At 42.4% G+C, this 20,477-nt stretch overlaps 1 protein-coding gene across 1 annotated transcript in view; it reads left to right on the plus strand.

Annotated features, from left to right (window-relative positions):
• cdk12 (cyclin-dependent kinase 12) overlaps nucleotides 1-20,477 on the plus strand; it is a 69,481-nt gene that overhangs the window by 23,820 nt on the left and 25,184 nt on the right. The window contains exons 2-9 of the mRNA XM_043674682.1: nucleotides 4,538-5,506; nucleotides 10,164-10,340; nucleotides 11,111-11,250; nucleotides 12,410-12,580; nucleotides 14,439-14,628; nucleotides 14,877-14,933; nucleotides 17,501-17,602; nucleotides 20,284-20,361. Of these exons, the coding sequence (XP_043530617.1) occupies nucleotides 4,538-5,506; nucleotides 10,164-10,340; nucleotides 11,111-11,250; nucleotides 12,410-12,580; nucleotides 14,439-14,628; nucleotides 14,877-14,933; nucleotides 17,501-17,602; nucleotides 20,284-20,361 (1,884 nt within the window). The remainder of the gene's footprint in view (nucleotides 1-4,537; nucleotides 5,507-10,163; nucleotides 10,341-11,110; nucleotides 11,251-12,409; nucleotides 12,581-14,438; nucleotides 14,629-14,876; nucleotides 14,934-17,500; nucleotides 17,603-20,283; nucleotides 20,362-20,477) is intronic.

The following is a 20,477-nucleotide window of genomic DNA, read 5'->3' on the forward strand; positions in this document are numbered from 1 at the left end:
CTGACCTGCTGTGCTGTTCCAGCAATAAAGTTTCAACTTTGATCTCCAGCATCTGCAGACCTCACTTTCTCCTGTCACAATACTGTGTCAGGAAACCCTCCTGCACACATTGGACAAAAACTGACCCATCTAAAGTACTCAAACTATAGCGTTTCCAGTCAATATTTGGAAAGTTAAAATCCCCCATAACAGCTACCCTGTCACTCTTGCCCCTATTGAGGATCATCTTTACTATCCTTTCCTTTACATCTTTAGAACTATTTGCACCCAACAGGGGGCGACCTCTCCTTTCCTATTTCTAATCTCAGCCCATACTACCTCAGTAGACGAGTCCTCAAACGTCCTTACTACCACCATAATACTATCCTTGACTAACAATGCCACAGCACCCCCTCTTCTACCATCTTCTTTGTTCTTAGTGAAATATCTAAATCCCGAACCTGCAATAACCGTTCCTGTCCTTGCTCTACCCATGACTCCAAAATGGCCACAACATCAAAGTCCCAGGTACCAACTCATGCTGCAAGTTCACCCTCCTTATTCAGGATGCTCCTGGTGTTGAAGTAGACACACTTCAAACCACCTTCCTGCTTGCCGGTGAACTTTTGCAACCTTGAAACCTCATTTCTGACCTCACTGCTCTCAATCTCCTGGATACTGGAGCTACAGTTTAGATTCTCATCTACCTGCTGAACTATTTTAAAACCTCTTGAAGGGCATTAGCAAACTTCTGCCCCAGGATATTGGTACCCCTGTGGTTCAGATATAGACCATCCTGTTTGTAGAGGTCCCACCTAGAATCATAGAGATGTCCACCTACCCCAGAAAGGGTCCCAATTATCCAGGTATCCAAAATCCTCCCTTCTGCACCATTCCTGTAGCCACGTGTTCAACTCCTCTCTCTCCCTATTCCTTGCATCGCTAGCACATGGCACAGGCAACAAACCAGAGATAACAACTCTGTTTGTTCTAGCACTAAACTTCCACCCTAGCTCCCTGAATCTCTGCCTTAAATTCCCATCTCTCTTCCTACCTATGTCGTTGATGCCTATGTGGACCACAACTTGGGGCTGCTCCCCTTCTCCCTCAAGGATCCTGATAACGCGATCCAAGACATCATTTATGCTGGCACCTGAGAGGCACCACACCAACTGTGAGTCTGTATCGTTCCCACAGAATCTCCTATCTGTCCTCCTAACTGTGGAGTCCTCAATGACTAATGCTCTGCTCATCTCCCTCCTTCCCTTTGAGCAACAGGGGCACATTATGTGCCAGAGACCTCTACACCATGGCTTACCCTGGTAAGTCCTTTCCCCCAACATTATTGAGTGCCAGTATTGAGGGGAACAGCCACAGGTGTTCCCTGCACTGCCTGCCGGTTTCCTTTCTGTCACCTGACCTGACTTCCCAAAGCCTGTCCACCATCTACAAGACTCAAGTTGGGAGTATAAAGGTGTACTCCTGACTTGCCTGGATGGGTGCAACTCTACTAGCACTCAAGAAACTTGACACAATCCAGGACAAAGTAGCCCACTTGATTATACCACATACACAAGCATCCACTTCCTCCACAGCCACTGCTCAGTATCTACAAGGTGCAGAAATTCACCGAAGACCCTTCAACAACAACTTTCAATCTCATGACCATTTCCATCCAGAAGGACAAGGGCAGCAGTTACATTGGAACACCACACCTGGAAATTCTCCTGCAAGCCACTCACAATCCTGACTTGGAAATGTATCACTTTTCCTTCACTGTCTCTGGATCAAAATCCTAGCATTGCAGCACATGGGGGGGTTCGGTAGTTCAAGAAGGCAGTCCACCATCTTCTGGAGACCTGGGTGTATTAGTACGTGAATCATAAAAGATTGCTGGCACAGCAAGTATTTAAGTGATGGATTGGAATTTTGTTGTTTATTGCAAGGGGAATGGAATATAAAAGTAGGGGTGCTTGGTACAGTTGTATTGGCTGCCTTATTTATAAAAGGATATAAATGTGTTAGCTGCAGTGAAGGGAAGGCTCTCTTAACTAATCCCTTGAATGAGGAATTTATATGAAACTACTAAATAGGAACAGAAGTCAACTGTTTGGATCCTTGAGCCCTGTCCACCATTCAATAACATAATGGCCGATATGTTTGTATTTCAAATTCCACATTCCCATTTGCCCCTGATAATCTTCATCTCTTGTTAGGTAAGTAAATCAATCAATATCTTTTAAATTTATTTACTGACCTGCCTCCATTGCCTTCTGAGGCAGAAAGTTCCAAAGTTGCATGATCCTTTGAGAGAAATAAATTCTCCTCATCTCTGTTCTTAAAGCGTCACTCTGAATTTGAAAATAGTGCCTCCTAATTTTAGACTCAGCCACAAAGAGGGGACATCTGTTCCACATTCATCTTGTTGAGACCTCTCAGGATCTTATGCACTTCATCCCTTTCTTTTTATTTTGTTCATTCACAAAATGTAGGTTTCTTTGGCTGGGCCAACATTTATTGTCCATTCCTAATTGCCCTTGAAAAGGTGTTGGTTAACTGCTTTCTTGACCAGCTGCAGTCCTCATGCTGTAGGTTCACCTGTTAGGCTGTTAGGGATTGAGTTCCAAGGATGGATTTTAACCCAGCGATGGTGAAGAAACAACAATAAATTTCCACACCTGGATGGTGTGTGGCTTGGCAAGGAACCTGCAGATGATGGTTCTCCCTGTTGCTCTTAACAGCCTCAACTGTTTTACTCACATCTCCTCCCTTTTTGTCAACAGCATAAACACTATCAATTTCCAGCTCCTTTAGCTTCCAAAGAAGGCACATATCAGACTCGAAAATGAACTCTTTCTCTCTCCACAGATGCTGCCAGACATGCTGAGTTTCTCCACCACTTTGTTTTTATTTACTCACCACAGAATTCCTAGCCCCTTTAGAATTCAATAATGGCAATGTCAATAAAGGTCAACGGGAGATGGCTGGATTCTTTCATCAGAGATTGTCATTGCTATGCACTTGTGTGAATGTTACTTGCTGTTTATCAGTCCAAGCCTGGATATTGTCCTCATCTTCATGCATTTGGACATGAACTCCTTCAGCATCCAAAGAGTTGCAAATGGTGTGCACATTGTGTAATTATTAGCCAACATCTTAATTTTGACCTTATGATGCAGGTAAAATCATTAATGAAGCAGCTTAACATGGTTGACCTTGGGCACTGCCCTATTGGCGTTTGGATGACTGACCTCCAACACTCACAACCATCTTCCTCTGCCTCCATGACTCTAAACACACAGGATTTTCCATTGATTGCCATTGACCCTAGTTTTACTAGGGCTCTTTACACTTGGTCAGGCAACTACTCTAATCCCACCTCTGGAGTTTAGCTCTTTTGTCCATGTTCGGACTAAGATTGTAATGAGATCAGTAGCTGAGTGTCTCTGGTGGAACCCTGACTGGGCATCATTGAGCAGGCTACTGCTGTTCTATTTGATAGGACCTTTGACAACCCCTTCCTTTACTTTGCAGATGTTGGAGAGTGCATTGTTGCAGCTCTGCTGTGTTTGCTGTTGCTGCATTTTTCAGGATCATTGTTATGGGAATTTAGGAAGAACATATAACGAGGAAAAAGCAGCAGAGGAGGGGAAAGTGAAAGAACTGTCAAGGGCTAGGGAAGAGTAGTAAATGCAGTCATATTGCAGATATTCTGGATAGAGTACAGACTGAGAAAATGCAGTGTTTTTGCATGCAGAGGCAGATAGTTGTGAGTGCATAACTCAACCATATTGGATATATAGGTAGCAGGAAGCATTAGCACTGAGAAGAAGCTGATTGGGTATTGAGTGAAATCAGAAACTGTTGGTTATGAATATAAATACAAACATATAATTACAAACGCACCAGAAAATCCTAAATCCCAAAGCAGACAGTGCCCACAACACTCACGTTAGATAGAATAGGGATGTGGCCAGTCTGCTGAACATGGCTGGTTTGACACAGTTTATCAAGTCATTTGGGAGGGAGTGGAGGGGTGTTAATCATGGCAGAGTAGGTGGGAGATTAAACTTGGTGAGGGGGGAGCGGAATGGAATTCATCATGCCTCGAGTGGTTTAGCACAGTGCGTGTGTTGGAGGAGTTTAATCATGGCATGGTACCACCCCTACTCTGTTTCTCTTATGCACGCTACTCAATATTTTGAAGCTCAGGTGCTTATGGCACATCTTCTGAACTGTACCAATAAGCTGCAGATCGCCAGTGGGCTGTATTGGTAATGCTAAGATTTAAACTATCCCAGTGACCTTGCATTGCATTAATGGTAAAGCAGTACCTGACAGAGCAGAATGCACAATGTACCTGTACCTTGTTGTTCAGGAAAATTTTGTGGAATTGGACTCGATGAGTATGGGTGACAGAATGTGTACACTGTTTACTGGCTGGAGAATATGACCTTGTACAAGTGTGTTTTTCAGTTTTCACTTGTCATTTGACACATGTTATTACAGAGATGACCTGAATTATTTGTGTTTTAATTGGACACATTTCCCTTCACAGGAGATCAGCAAAGTCAAGGAGTCGGAGCCCGGTGTACTCAAGACATTCACGATCACGCAGTAAACACAGGCAATCCCGATCACGAAGCCGACATTCAAGTATTTCACCAAGCAGGTTTACCCTCAAGTCAAGCCTTGGTGCTGAGCTGAGCAAAACTAAAAGGGCAAGAGCTGCTGTGGCTGCCAAATCCAGCACAAAAGACTCAAAAGATCCGAAAGGTTCAGTTGCTACTCTTTGTAAAACAAGCGCTCACAGTGCTGGTTCCAGCAGTACAGCGCCTACAACGCCACTTAAAGATATAAAAAAATTGACTAAAATAGTAAAAAGTGAGAAGCCACCTTCACCTATTGAAACCTCAAATACGGTGATTGTGAAGATAGAGGAAGATGTTGCTGAGGAGATAATTTCAGAGACAAAAATAAAGACTGAAATGCTGGAGAATAGCCCAGTACTCTCCCCATTGGCATTAAGAGAGTCTAAATCGCCAATGGTGAAATGTGAAGTGGGAACACCAAAAGAGAAGAGTCTACCGCCTTTACCAAATGAAAGCAATCTGGATAAACCTCCACTTCCTCCTTCAGGTTCTGCTCCACCACCATTACCTCCACCATCTCCCCCTGTAACACTGCCTCCAGCCCCAGTACAACCACCACCTCCCCTACCATTAGTGACTCTGCACCAGTCTCAGCCTCCTCCAGAGATTCCGATTGAACCACCACCACCAACAGCTACAGTGCATCTACCACAGCTCCCAGTACCCTTGTCGTTACCATTGCCACCAGTACTGATGTCTGTACCAATCTTGACCCACCCACCAACTATCCCTCAACAACCACCATCAAGGACCACAGTATTGGGCAGTGCGCTCCCCATGCCACCCATGCTGAACTCAGTAATGCCCTTACTGACTTCAACATTGCCACCCCTGCCATTGCCTCCACTCCTTCCTGGGGAAGATGATATCGAAAGGTAAGGAATGTGTTAAGTGTGTACATGAAAATTTTATGATTCAGTGTGTGATGTACCTATTAGAGAAGGTGCAAAACTTGACCTAGTCTTGGAAAATAAGAAGGAAGCAAATGTCAGGTATAGACAGCGGAGCTTCAATGAATCACAAGAAGAGTATGAAGGCAGTTGGGGTGTACTAAAGAGGGAAATCAGGAGGGCAAAAAGGGGACATGAAATAGGTTTAGCTAATATGGTTAAGGAGAATCCAAAGGGGTTTTATAAATACGCTAAGGACAAAAAGGTAACTAGAGAGAGAATAGGGCCCTTAAAGATCAGCAAGGCCAGCTACGTGTGGAACCACAGGGGATGGGGGAAGACTAAACGCGTATTTTGCATTAGTGTTTACTGTGGAGAAGGACATGGAAGATATAGAATGTGGGGAAATAAATAGCAACATCTTGAAAAATGTCCATATTACAGAAGAGGAGATGCAGCATGTTTTAAAATGCATAAAGATGGATAAATCCCTGGACCTGATCAGGTGTACCCTCGAACTCTGTAGGAAGCTAGGGAAGTAATTGCTGAGCCCCTTGCCGAGATGTTTGTATCATTGATAGTCACAGCTGAGGTGCCAGAAGACTGCAGGTTGGCTAACATGGTGCCACTATTTTAGAAAGGTGGTAAGGAAAGAGGGAACTATAGATTGTGAGCCTGACATTGATGGTGGGCAAGTTGTTGGAGGGAATCCTGAGTGACAGGATTAACATTTTTGGAAAAGCAAGAACTGGTTAGGAATAATCAACATGTGCCTTGGAAATCTTGTGTCACTCACTTGATTAAGGTTTTTGAAGAAGTAGTGAAGGGGATTGCTGAGGGCAGAGTGGTGGATGTGATCTATATGGACTTTAGTAAGGTGTTTGACAAGGTTCCTCAAGGTACACTAGTTAGCAAGGTTAGTTTATATGGAATACAGGGAAATCGAGCCATTTGGATACAGAAAGGACATGAAGGTAAAAGGTGAGGGTGGAGCATTGCTGTTTGTACTGGAGGCCTGTGACCAGCGGTGTGCCGCAAGGATCAATGCTGGGTCCACTGCTTTTTGTCATTATGTAAATGATTTAGATATGAACATAGGAGATATGGTTAGTAAGTTTGCAAATTGGAAGTGTAGTGGTCAGTGAAGAAGTTTACCTCAGAGTACAATGGGATCTTGATCAGATGAGCCAATGGCCAGTGAGTAGCAGATGGAGTTTAGTGTAGATAAATGTGAGATGCTGCATTTTGGAAAGACAAATCAGGCAGGACTTAAATATTTAATGGTACTGTCCCGGGGAATGTTGCTGAACAAAGAGATCTTGGAGTGCAGGTGCATAGTTCCTTGAAAGTGGAGTCGCAGGTGGATAGGATAGTGAAGAACACATTTGGTTTGCTTGCCATTATTGATCAATGAATATAGGGTTGGGAGGTCATATTGCAGGACATTGGTTAGACCACTTTTCAAATATTGTGTGTAATTCTGGTCTCCCTGCTTACAGGATGTTGTGAAACTTGAAAGGGTTCGGAAAAGATTTAAGGATGTTGCCAGGGTTGGAATGTTTAAGCCATAGGGAAAGGCTGAATAGGCTGGGGCTATTTTCCCTGGAGCATTGGAGGTTGAGGAGTGATCTAAAAAAGGTTTATAAAATCATAAGTGGCATGGACAGGGTAAATAAACAAGGTCTTTTCCCTGGGATGGGGGAGTCCAAAACTAGAGGGTTTAGGTTTAAGCTGAAAGGCAAAGATTTAAAAGGGACCAAAGGGACAACTTTTTCACGCAGAGGGTGGTGCATGTATGTAATGAGCTACCAGAGGAAGTGGTGGATGTTGGCACAATTCCAAGATAGTTCCTCACTCTGTGTCTGTCACCCACAAGTGCAAAACATGTTCTTTTCTGGAAAATCTCCAGGATGGTCTATACAGAATTCAGGAATGAAATTATCTGTCACACCCAAGATTATGATACGCATAGACTGGGAATGATGTGGATGCATTCTGGATTAGTGGTGCTGGAAGAGCACAGCAGTTCAGGCAGCATCCGAGGAGCAGGAAGATAGGCAGGTAGGACACGTCATGGGGACAGTGCTGAGCTGGAAGTTTGGAACTAGGGTGAGGTGGGTGGGGGAAGGAGAAATGAGGAAAATGTTGAAATCCACATTGATGCCCTGGGGTTGAAGTGTTCTGAGGCGGAAGATGAGGCATTCTTCCTCCAGATGTGGATGCATGTCTGGTATAATCGTTAGCTTCTGTATCAGCTTTGTGAAGGATCTAGCTACCTCTCATCATTCCAGATTATAATTGCAACAGTAATTTTGTGGTTATGCAAGTTCATATTTGCTCTGCCTCCTCATCAGATGAAAACTTGAGCGTAATTATTTGAAGATTGGTCAGGATGGTTGCACTGCTGATGTGGCATTGACTGGTCTCCATTATGACTGAACCTCACCTGAGGAGCTCATCAACCCTCTGGAGATGCTCCATTGCACAAGTACAGCACAAGTTGAACTTCTGAGTTCCGAGAAAGAGTCACTGGACCCAAAACGTTAACTCTGATTTCTCTCCACAGATGCTGCCAGACTTGCTGAGCGTTTCCAGCAATTTCTGTTTTTGTTACAAGTTGACCTTTGACTGGTCTAATGTGGAAGGTGTATCTCTGACCCAGACTTGAATGTTAAATTAAGTTGTGATTCATCCTGTTTCTTCCTTGTTTCTAGAATAGCCATGGTGTGGTGCTGTTCTTGTTGGACTAGAGTGAACAAAATCAGAAGTCTCACGACACCAGGTTATAGTCCCAACAGGTTTATTTAAAATCGCAAGCTTTCAGAGTGCTGCTCCTTCATCAGGCTCCTTCTTCTCCTGATGAAGGGGCAATGCTCTGAAAGCTTGTACTTCCAAATAAACCTGTTGGACTTTTAACCTGGTGTCAAGTGACTTCTCATTTTGTTTCTTGAAGGAATTAGGTATTTATTAGCATGTTGTTCTGTTCGCTGAGCTGGGAATTTGTGTTGCAGACGTTTCGTCCCCTGTCTAGGTGACATCCTCAGTGCATGAGTGCAGTGGATTGGTCAGTCACTTTATAATGAGCAGCCTGAAACCAGCAAGTAAATCCAGAAAAGGCAGCCAACAGCCATTGTTTGTTGCATGCTGAGATATGAGAGAGCAGAAATCATCAGTCAGTCAGGAAGAGTGTGTAACTATTGGTCCCAAAATTGCTTGTGTGTTTATGAAAGGATTTAACTTTGTAACTGAAATTCTTGAGTTCTTAAGGGAAATAGGTATGTGAAAACTGTATATCAAAACAGCACCAAATTCCTCATAAGGCACAGTTACCCTTTTATTCATGTACAATCATACCTAAATGCAGAAAGTGATTATTTGTTTAGCTGTGATTAGCTACTTCCAGTACTTCATCACAGCTGCGCTTTCCTATTTGAGAACAGTGTGGAATGTGAGGCCTTCTCAATGGAGCAAATGTCCCCAAGTAGCAGTTCTAACTTAGATGGAAAAACTGCACAACTTAAACTAAGGAAGATAATCTGCAGAATCCCTGGTCCTGGGTCACTGAAAGCTAACAGGCAGTTAAAACAATCAGTTAGGAAGGCAAAGAGCTTCAGTACAAGAGGATTTGAGTAAAGGAGTAAAGTTGTCTGGTGCAACTGTATAGAGTCTTAGTGGGGTTGTATCTGGAATTCTGTGCACAGTTTTGCTCTCATTGCCTAAGAAGGATATACTTGCCACATAGGGAGTGCAACATAGTCTCACCAAACTAATCCCTGCCGTGACAGGGTTATCTTAACAGGAGAGATTGAAAGGACTGGACTAGTACACTCCTGCCTTTGGAAGAATGAAAGATGATCTCACTGAAACTTACAGAATTCTTGCAGGGCTCACCAGGGTAACAAAGGAAGGAGGTTTGCCTTTCTTGGATCTGGTATGAAAGGATAGTCTCAAAATCAATGCATCTGTTTCAGACTCAGCTGAGCAGGAACTTTTCACTCGGTGGGTGGTGAATCTTTGGGAAATCTGTCTCAGAATATTGTAAAGCCTCAGTCATTGAGAATGTTCAAGACAAAGATCAATAAATTCTTAGATATCAAAAAAATCAAGGTATCTGGGGATAGTACAGGGAAATTACATTAAGGAGATGAATATTCGTGATCTCATTGAAAGTGGAGCAGTCTTGAGGGGACAAATGACCTACTTCTGGTCCTTTGGACCAAACAGAGAAAGGCCAAACACAAGCAGAGATACAGAACCTGGGTTATCGCAAGGAGCACAGGTATTGTTGATAATCTGAAAAAGTTTAGGAATTCTTTGTTCTAGTTATAAGATGCTATCAACAGTACTTTTGAGATTTTTCTGTAGTGCAGTGGATTAAAATTAATGTTTTTCCTTTGTTCTAGACATCGTACAAGGTGATCGCAAATGATCCTAAATAGTTTTTAAAATTATTTTTCTCTGTCAAGGAATAAATGGCAGGAGCAGCCCAGTGAATGAAAGGCATTCTCTGAAGCACCTTTACCAACATCTGGCACTCCTGCAATACCATGTCACCTCACACTCCATGATTGCATCTATACCTTGCTGCTTTCCCACCACCACCCACATGGTTTTCATTGCTGTAATACTGTTTCCATTTCAGTCCGAAGGAGATCCAGCCTGTAAAATCTACCAAGAAAGACAGAGACCAAAGAACACGGCATTTACTAGCAGACCTCCCGCTCCCACCGGAACTTCCTGGAACAGATCCCTCGCCACCAGCTTCCCCTGAGCAGAAGACACCACCTCCATCTCAACCGATCCTTAAAAAAAGACCTAAGTAAGAATTTTGGAGAAACTAGCAATTTAGTTAAATATCTCAGGTGATCGTGGGCTTAATGTCTGCTGTGTCTGCTGAAAGGAATGCTCTAGAGTTTATTGCTCAGGCAGCCATCAGTTTGATTCTTTTGGATTCAGTCTTAAAGGTCAATATGACATTGTCCAGAAGGAGGCTGTTGTTGTGAATCAAACTGTGATACCGGCCTGATCTGTGTAGCATTTCGCAAAAATATTGGAGTTTGGTTGCCAGGAGAAGATTGCAGAAACACTATATGGGTGGACAAATGTCGTCCTGACCTCTTCACCTCTTTTCTATCGACTGCAGTCACCCAGCTGCTGAAAACCATTCACTCCTATTGTAACGCATCTTGAATAACCGCAGTACAATATAGCCTTGAAAATCAGTGTAGTCCTGCCACCCAGTGAGAATGAGTGTCTATACACAATGGGACCTGTACCTCAGTGAGTGTATGTGTGAGAGCCGTACCCCAGTGACAGCCATTGTGTGTAGGATCCATACCTCAGTGACATTCGGTATGTATGGGACCTGTACCCCAGCGAGAATGAGTGTGTGTGGGAGCCATACCCCAATGAAAGTCATTGTGTGTAGGATCTATACCCCAGTGAGAGTCGGTGAGTATGGGACCTGTACCCCAGTGAAAAATAAATACAATAACCTGAAATGAAGTGGAAATAATATTGGACGTGCTGCTTTCATGTGAGGGTTTGGTTAGTTTCTGTTGCCACTCACACTTTAAACTTTACTTTAAGGATCTGTTGTCCTCGCTATGGTGAGAAAAAGGAGACTGAGAGTGACTGGGGCAAACGGTGTGTGGATAAATTTGACATAATTGGAATTACTGGTGAAGGAACATATGGGCAAGTTTACAAAGCAAAGGATAAGGACACAGGTAATTGATGCTTCAAAAACCAGTGCTTTTCACCACCCAAAGCCACAGAGTATTATGTTTCATGGGCAAGTTTTGATTTCAGTGTTCCAAGATTTGAGATTTCGTCTTCTGTGTTTGCTGGGTGGAAAATAACATCTCAGTATTATGTGGTAATACTATAATCATTTATGCTATTTACAGCCATTTGCTGCAATCAAAGTCATCTATCCTTCGCTTTTGCAATTTTTTTTGTAGAACATCTCATGCCACTGCACTGGGACAGGAAGTCAGACCTTGTGACAACATCATTCTTTGTCTAGAAATGGAAAGTTAGCTCCCACTGCATCTGTGGGCACATTCACATTGGAGCCAATGATAATAGATTCTAAGCAGTCAGTGTGATTGAAATTAAGGTGCAAGTTCTTTCTGTGGAGAGGGTTTATTGGCTTCTTCAGTCTTACCCCTCTCATTTCACAGTGTCACAGATCCTCCTATTCCAAATGGATTTTTTAAAATCACCCTGCTCAGAGATATAATGAAACACATCTGGAGCAAGTGGGATTTGAATCTGGGCTTCTTGGCTCAGAGGTAGGTACACTATCACTGTGCCGCAAGAGCCCTCTCCTTACCTTATCCAAATACATTCAGGCAATTAATATCCACTCCTGTTTCTCTTTCTTTTAAAATGGCATTAGCAAACATAAAAATACAATTATCCAGACATCTACAACTGATGTCATATTTGTGCACCTGTTTGAACCACGGTACAGTTATGGTACAGAAGGGTCTTTCATCTCATTGTGTCTGCGCTGACAGAATAAGTTAGCTGTCTATTCCAATCCCACTTTCCAGCATCTGATCTAAATCTTACAGCTAATGGCATTTCAGGGAAACAAGTTTTCATGTCCACTCCATCCTAGTCCCTCATTATTTTGCACACCTCATTTAAGTCACTCCTCAGCCATTTATGATCTAATTTACTTGTGATCCACAGCATTCTTCTTCTATACAGTGTACTTTGTCTACGCTAGATTGACCCCTGTGTTCTCACTTCAAGGTACCAGCAATCTTCAAGCTTCAAAATGGGGTCACAGTGGGTAAAAAGTTGGCAGGCACTACATAAAGACTATTCTTGCCTCATCACTGCTAGTCAAATAATGGAAACTTGATTTTTTGGTAGGTGAGATGGTTGCCCTTAAAAAGGTCCGACTGGATAATGAAAAGGAGGGATTTCCCATCACGGCCATTCGAGAGATCAAGATCCTTCGTCAGCTCAACCATACCAGCGTGGTCAACATGAAGGAGATTGTGACTGACAAACAAGATGCACTGGACTTCAAAAAAGATAAAGGTACGATGGAGATTATCATGAACTGGTATTTCAAAGGATATGCATGCAACCAAAAAATGTTGATTATCGATTTTTTACTTCCAAATTACTTGCAATTCAGTTAACTCCAGTTTGTTACTCTTTAGCTTATACATAAGAAATATAAAGAGTAGGTTATCCATTTCTTGGATACTGCTCCATCATTTAACAAGATCCTGCTTGACTGGGCGCCTCCTAGCAGAGCGCTTTAGGGAACATCTCCGAGACACCCGCTCCAATCAACCAAACCGCCCCGTGGCCCAACATTTCAACTCCCCCTCCCACTCTGCCGAGGACATGGAGGTCCTGGGCCTCCTTCACCGCCGCTCCCTCACCACCAGACGCCTGGAGGAAGAATGCCGCATCTTCTGCCTCAGAACACTTCAACCCCAGGGCATCAATGTGGACTTCAACAGCTTCCTCATTTCCCCTTCCCCCACCTCATCCTAGTTTCAAACTTCCAGCTCCACACTGTCCCCTTGATTTGTCCGGACTTGTCTGGCCTGCCTAGCTCCTTTTCCACCTATCCACTCCACCCTCTCCTCCCTGACCTATCACCTTCATCTCCTCCCCCACTCACCTATTGTATTCTATGCTACTTTCTCCCTACCCCCACCCTCCTCTAGCTTATCTCTCCACGCTTCAGGATCTCTGCCTTTATTCCTGATGAAGGGCTTTTGCCCGAAACATCGATTTTGCTGCTCGTCGGATGCTGCCTGAATTGCTGTGCTCTTCCAGCACCACTGATCCAGAACTTGCTTGACCAAAGCCCACTTGCCTACATTTTCCCTTGATTTCTTACAAACAAAAATCTATCAATTTCAGTATTGCATATACTGAACAATTCTAATTTTCAGCTCTCTTTTATAGAGAATTCCAAAGATTCACAATGGTCTGAGTGATTCCTGTTTCAGATATGTAGTGCATTGATCATTATCATTGCATTTCTGTGTTTTAATTTGGGTTGTAGCTGCTCAGATGTCCTCAATAGAATCTCATTCTTTGTTCTGTTTATGTTTTTTGTTATTACATAGATGAGAAGCACTGGATTCTTCCCACCTATTCCATATTTTCCCACTGGTACAAGGAAGGACCCTTAATCTATCTTATTTCTGACTGTACTGGCCATTATCACAGCATCTTTTCGATCCTAGCTTGAATAGCCTCTTGTAACATGGAGTTGTGTACAGTTCGCTGAACCACACTGCTGACTTTACCCTCACCTACACAGGCAGCAAGAACCTATTGATTGTTGGTTAATGATAAAGGTTGAAACTCCTCCAGCACGGGCTTCTCTTACCAATAATTCACCCTCAACTGAAGTCGGATTCAAAGATCTATAGTTTCTCAGTCTCTCCTTGCAACCTTCCTTAAACAAAGGCCACAACATTAGCCACCCTCATTTCTGGGGCAGTTGAGTTCCACTAGCAGCAAGAAAAGAGCGAGTTCCATTTCTGATGGAATTAAGACAACACTGGAAGAACCCCTGATCTGCTGTGGTCACTGATTCAATATGTAGCTGAGCTGAGGTTTACTGATGTGATCTGAACAATTGACACTTGCCAGTATGGGAATTCTTAGTTCTGCATTGTGGTGTTAACTTAGATAGTGGTCTCTAGATGATGAATTATATTTAAATCTTCAATAATAGACCTATGGAAATGAGTGATTCTAATTGAGCCAAGCTAACAATTAACAGTCTGCATTTTAAAACTTCAATAAATAATTGCAAATCCAAACTAAGTTATGTAAGTAATTTTCTGGAATGCTTCCCTGTTGTGGGTGAATGATGACAATAACCATTTTCTCACTTGTGTTGTCTCCATCCCAATTCAAACAGGAGCTTTCTATCTGGTCTTCGAGTACATGGATCACGATTTGATGGGTTTACTGGAGTCGGGGTTGGTGCATTTCACTGATGACCACATCAGATCTTTCATGCGGCAACTGATGGATGGATTAGATTACTGTCATAAAAAGAACTTTCTGCATCGTGACATTAAATGCTCCAACATTCTCCTCAACAACAGGTATGTAAATGACGAGCAAATAGAGGATGGAGTTGTTTTGTTAATAGCAGGATATTGATTGGTGGGAAAGTTTTATTTAGGTGGGGGTTGTGAGAGGGTAAGTAAGGGGACTTGCATCTATCTCTTTGATTGTTTACTTGATCCAGCATGATTCTTCTGGGGTGAGATAGTTAGTTTAGGTGGTGGTTTTGTTTGTGGGGAAATTTTATGTGGAAACTGCGGTCTCAATAAGTGTTCCTTTTATCCAGTGGACAGATCAAGCTGGCAGATTTTGGTTTGGCACGATTGTACAACTCGGAGGAGAGGTACGTTTCATAAATGGTATAATACTCAGTATGTGTATGCTCCCAGTTATTGGAGCCAACAGGTAGCACCTGCTCACTGTTGACCAGTTTGGGATCCACCAGGGCCACTCAGCTCCTGCTCTCATTACAGCCTTTGTTCAAACATGGATAAAAGAGCTGAGTTCTAGAGCTGAGGTGAGAGTGACAGCCCTTGACATCAAGACTGCATTTGACCAAGTGTGGCACAAAGGATTCCTAGCAAAACTGGAATCAATGGGTATTGGGGTCAAACTCTCAGCTAGTTAGAGTCATACCTGACACTTAAGATATTTGTGCTTGTTGAAGGTCAGTCACCTCAGCTCCAGGACATCGCTTTAGGAGTTCCTCAAGGTAGTGTCTTAGGCCCAACCATCTTCAGCCCCTTCATCAATGACTTACCCTCCATCATAATGTCAGAAGTGGGGATGTTCGATCATGATTGATGTTGAACATTGTGCACGTGACTCCTCAGGTACTGAAGCAATTCATGTTCAAATGCCAGGCTTAGGCTGACAGATGACAAGTAAAATTCACACCAGACAAATGTTAGGCAATGACCATCTCTATTAAGAGACAATCTAACCACTGTCACTTGACATTAGTGCTGTTGCCATCACTGAATCCTCCACAATCAACATCCTTGGGGTTACCATTGACCAGAAACTTAATTGGACTTGCCACATAACCACATTGGCTATAAGAACAGGCCAAAAGTTAGGAAAACTGAGGCAAATAACTCACCTCTTAATGCCCAAAACCTGTCCGCATCTACAAGGCACAAGTCAGAAGTAAGGTGGAGTAGCCCCCACTTGCCTGAATGGGTGCAGCTACAACTACACTCAAGAAGCTTGACACCATCTAGGACAAAGCAGTCCACTGGATTGGTGTCACATCAACAAGCATCCACTCCTTGTACCAATGATCAGTAGCAGCAGTGCATACTATCCACAAGAAATCCACCAAAGATCCTTAGATAGCGCCTTCCAAACCCATGACCACTTCCATCTAGAAGTACAAGGATAGTTGATACATTGAACAACACCACCTGCAAATTCCCCTCCAAGCCACTCACCATCCTGGCTTGGAAGTGTATCACGTTCCTTCACCGTTGCTGGATCAACATGGACTGCAGTGGTTCAAGAAGGCAGCTCATCACCACCTTCTCAAGGGAAACTAAGGACAGGCAATAATAATGAAGAACGAATGAATAATAAAACAAATTTGCGGTACCATGGTTTGTGAGACACTAGGGCCAAATATGTAGATCTCTTCTTATGTTACTTTGTGAAGACAGAGGTTTTTTTTTATTTATCAGAGAGTATGGACATCACTGACCGGGGCTGGCATCTTTTTCCTGTCCCTAATTACCTTTGAGAAGGTGGTGGTAAATTGCCTTCACGAACCACTGCAGTCCACTTAATTTCGGCTCACTATTAGGGAGAGAGTTCTAGAAGTGCTATCAAAGGAGCCTTGGTGAGTTCTTGCACTGCGTCTTATTTGTGGTACACATTGCTCTCTTTCCAAGCCTGCAGCATTTGCCATTTAGATGGACAAGGGGAGCAGTTACAAGTGAATGGCATTACCTGCACATTCCCCTCCAAGCTACTCACCACCTGACTTGGAAATATATTTGCCATTATTTCACTATTGCAGGGTCAAAATCCCAGAACCTTTTTGCTGACAGCACTTTGTGGTATCCCTACACTTGAAGGACTGCAACAGTCTAAGATGATGACTCACCACTACCTTCTCCACAGTGCTGGCATGACAAGTGACACTTAAATCTCATGAATGAATAGAAAAACATAACTAAGATTTTGGAAAATTGTCTTCTATGGTTTCTTGTACCATTTGTGCCTGAAATTGTGTGGAGAATAACCTTTGCTCCTTCTTTGAAGGACAAAACCTAAAGTTAGGAACTGGGCCTCAGCAAATGAAATAGAATACAGTGTGATAATTGCTGCTCACTTACTTATTTATAGAAATCATAACCAGTATGATTTTACCAGTCCCTGTAAACTAAACATTGGGATTGATTCAGGCAGATTCACAGTAACATCCGCTTCATGTCAGAACTCTCATACTCCACAGAGAAACAGTATAGACTGTCTGCAGGCAAGGAAGCAATGCAGACCCAAGGGGTGATCATGCAAGTGAGGCATTCAGGGAAACTTCATTTTAAACAGCAAATGCTCTGAGTCTGTTAGAAATTAAAATCTCTCTGTGTTAAACCTGTGAGATCCAAGGTTTTTGCCATGTCGCCTGAATTCTTACACTAAAAAGCCTACAAGGCATTAATTGGTTTGATCCTGACTGGAACATTTAGTGGAGTTGACTAACACACCACTGTAATTCCTGGACAGTACAGTGCTTCACTTGCATTCAATTTGTGCTCAGGTTATACTCGATTGCATTCTGGTTGTGCTCAGATTATAATCCATTTTTGGTGATGAGCATTGCACTGTGGTCTCTTTGTACTTTGTGGCGTCAGCATTAATGTAAAATTTGATGCATTGTTCAGAGTGACACGCTACATTTTTGTTCCCTAGCCGTCCATACACTAACAAAGTTATCACGCTCTGGTATCGCCCACCAGAACTGCTGCTAGGGGAGGAGAGATATTCACCAGCTATTGATGTTTGGAGCTGTGGGTAAGTGGAAGGTTTGTGGTACTGAAGATTAAGTATGTCACTGGCACAAACGCTTAATTGCTTTTGTTCAGAATATTTCCGTTTGTGGCTTAGAAAGGAAGATAGGTACAAGAGTAGGTCATTTAAACCCTCGAGCCTGTTTTGCCATTCAATGAGATCTCGACTGATCTGTGGCCTAACTCCGCATACCTGCCTTTAGCCCATATTCCTTAATACCTTTGCATAATAAAAAATATTTATTTCAGATTTAAAATACTGATTCCAAACATCTGCCACCCTTTGTATTTTGAAGTGCTTTCTAACATCACTCCTGAACATTTTGGCCCTAATTTTGAAACTCTGCCTCCCTAGTTCTGAAATTCCCAATCAGTGGAAATAGTTTATCTTTATCTACCCTGTTTTTTCCCGCCATTAACTTGAATATTTTGATCAGATCACTTGATAATCTTCTAAATTCTAGAGAAATTAGCCTAATTTGTTTAATCTCTCCTCACAACCTTACCCTGAAATCCATGTATAATTCTTATAAACCCAAATTGTGTTCTTCCTAAGGTGTGGTGCCCACATCTGCTCACAGTACATAAGTGGGGCCTAACTAGGGTTTTGTATAACTGCATAATCTCTGTGTCATTATATTCCAGTTCTCTAGATATTAGGAGATATAAAGGCCAACATTCCAATACCTTCCATGATTATTTTCTGCACTTCTTCATGGCATTTTAAGGATCTGTGCAACTGACACCCCCCCCAAAATCTCTTCAGACATCTATTATGTTTAATGTAATGCCATCTAGAAGGTATCCTGATCTAGCCTTTGTCAGTCCAAAATGGATAACCTCACACTTGCTTACTTTGAACCCATCTGCCACAGTTCTGCCCAATTACCTAGTCTATCAATACCCCTTTTATGCTGTCATCTACGCTGTCTATAATGCCACCTAACATTGTGTTATCAGCAGATTTGAGTAAATGACTTTCTGTGCCATTATCCAAGTGGTTAAGTAAATAGTGTGAATAATTGATGTCCTAACACAGATTGTTGTGGGACACTACTGTTCACATTCCTGCTAATTTGAGTACCTATCCATTATCCCTGCTTTCTGTTATCTGCCACTCAACTATTTTCCCAGCCATGTAGTAATTGCCCTCAATTCCATGGACTTCTACTTTAGTTAATAGTGTCATCCGTGGGACTTTATCAGACTCCTCCTGGAAGTCTATATAAACAATATACAGAGATTTTTCGCTGTCTATAACCTTAATTATCTCTTCAAAAAGTTCAGTGAGGTTTGTCATGCATGAACCTGTCATGAATCCAGGTTCATGCATGAACCTCTCCCTAATTAACTGAAAGTTTTCAGGGCTTATGCCTGAAATGTCGATTTTCCTGCTCCTCGGATGCAACCTGTCCTGCTGTGCTTTTCCAGCACCACACTCTTGACTGAAACTTTTCACTGTTTCAATTACCCTATTTTTGATTATAGACTCCCAACAATTTCCCCACGATAGATGTTAGGCAAGAGCAGTGCTATTCCTTGGTTTTTCTCTTTTGTCCTTCTTAAAAAGTGAAGTCACATGTACAATTTTCCAATCCAAAGGGATGACTCCTGTAACCTGGGAACTCTATAGTTGGGGTATCTACAATGTGCAGTCCTTCCTTTGAGACCCTCAGATAGAAACCATCAGGTCCTAGGGATTTGTCAATCTTCAGTTTCATTAATTTCCTCGTTATCAAAGTTTTAACTGCATTAATTTTATTCAATCCTTGTTCCAGTTCCACTGAGACTTACCTTGAGACTTTGGCAAATTATCCTTCTTTTCTATGAAAATACTGAGGCAAAGTAATTATCACCATGTCTGCCATTGTCATTGTCATTGACAATATCCCCACTTTCAATCTTTAGTTTGCTAACATTGCTCCTGACCAACTGCCTCCCCTTTGCAAAACTATACATTTTCTTCTTATTGATTTTGATGTCCCCTACAAGTTTCCTTTCATAATCCCTTATGGTAACACTTTTTTGTGGCCCATTGCTGATCTTTGTATCCTTCCCATTCAGCAGGATCTGTGCAGTATTTTGTATTTTTGTAAGTTCTTTCTTTTAATTTTACTTTTTCAATTTTATGCTGTCCCTTACTTCATAGAGTTCAAACCAAAATTGGAAAAGCTGTGATACTGTTTGCTACTTAAATGCAGAAGAGGCCTGAGATTTGATGTTGCAGATGATGATGATGATGAGTAAGAAATGCTGTAAAAGGAAAGGAGATTGAGAGGCTTGGAAGAGTGAACACCTGTCAGAGATCCTATGATATATAGGAAGTGACTGATGCTAGGAGGAATAACTGTAAAAAAAGATGTGAGAGAGAGTTGGGGGCAAAATAAACATCTGTAAAAGAAGCTTGAGAATGAAAAATGGAAGAGGCATAGATCATTTAATCCATTCAAATTGGGTTACATTGAGGGCTCAGCATAAAATGGTGCTGTCCTTACACAAAGGGTGAAGTCAGTCTTATTTCCTGCTTTTGTTATTATCAGAGGTTTGACGCAGTGATATTCCACAATAATAAGAAAGTTGTGGATGTTGGCAATTTCAAAGGTCAGTTGTGCTGCAGAAACTGTCTGATTGCTGTGAAGCGGAGACCTGCAAGTGATGAGTTGGTTAACTCTTGTCTGTCTGCAGATGTATCCTCGGGGAGCTCTTCACTAAAAAACCAATCTTCCAAGCCAATCAGGAGCTGGCACAACTTGAGCTTATCAGGTAAGAAGTGAATTTAAGAAGTCCTCATCGTCGTAAATAACCTTTTTTACAATTAACCAAAATGCATCACCTCACATTTGCCTGGATTGAAGTCCATCTGACACTTCTCCGCCCAA

The sequence above is a fragment of the Chiloscyllium plagiosum genome, chromosome 33, assembly GCF_004010195.1.
Source record: "Chiloscyllium plagiosum isolate BGI_BamShark_2017 chromosome 33, ASM401019v2, whole genome shotgun sequence".
Lineage (NCBI taxonomy): Eukaryota > Metazoa > Chordata > Chondrichthyes > Orectolobiformes > Hemiscylliidae > Chiloscyllium > Chiloscyllium plagiosum.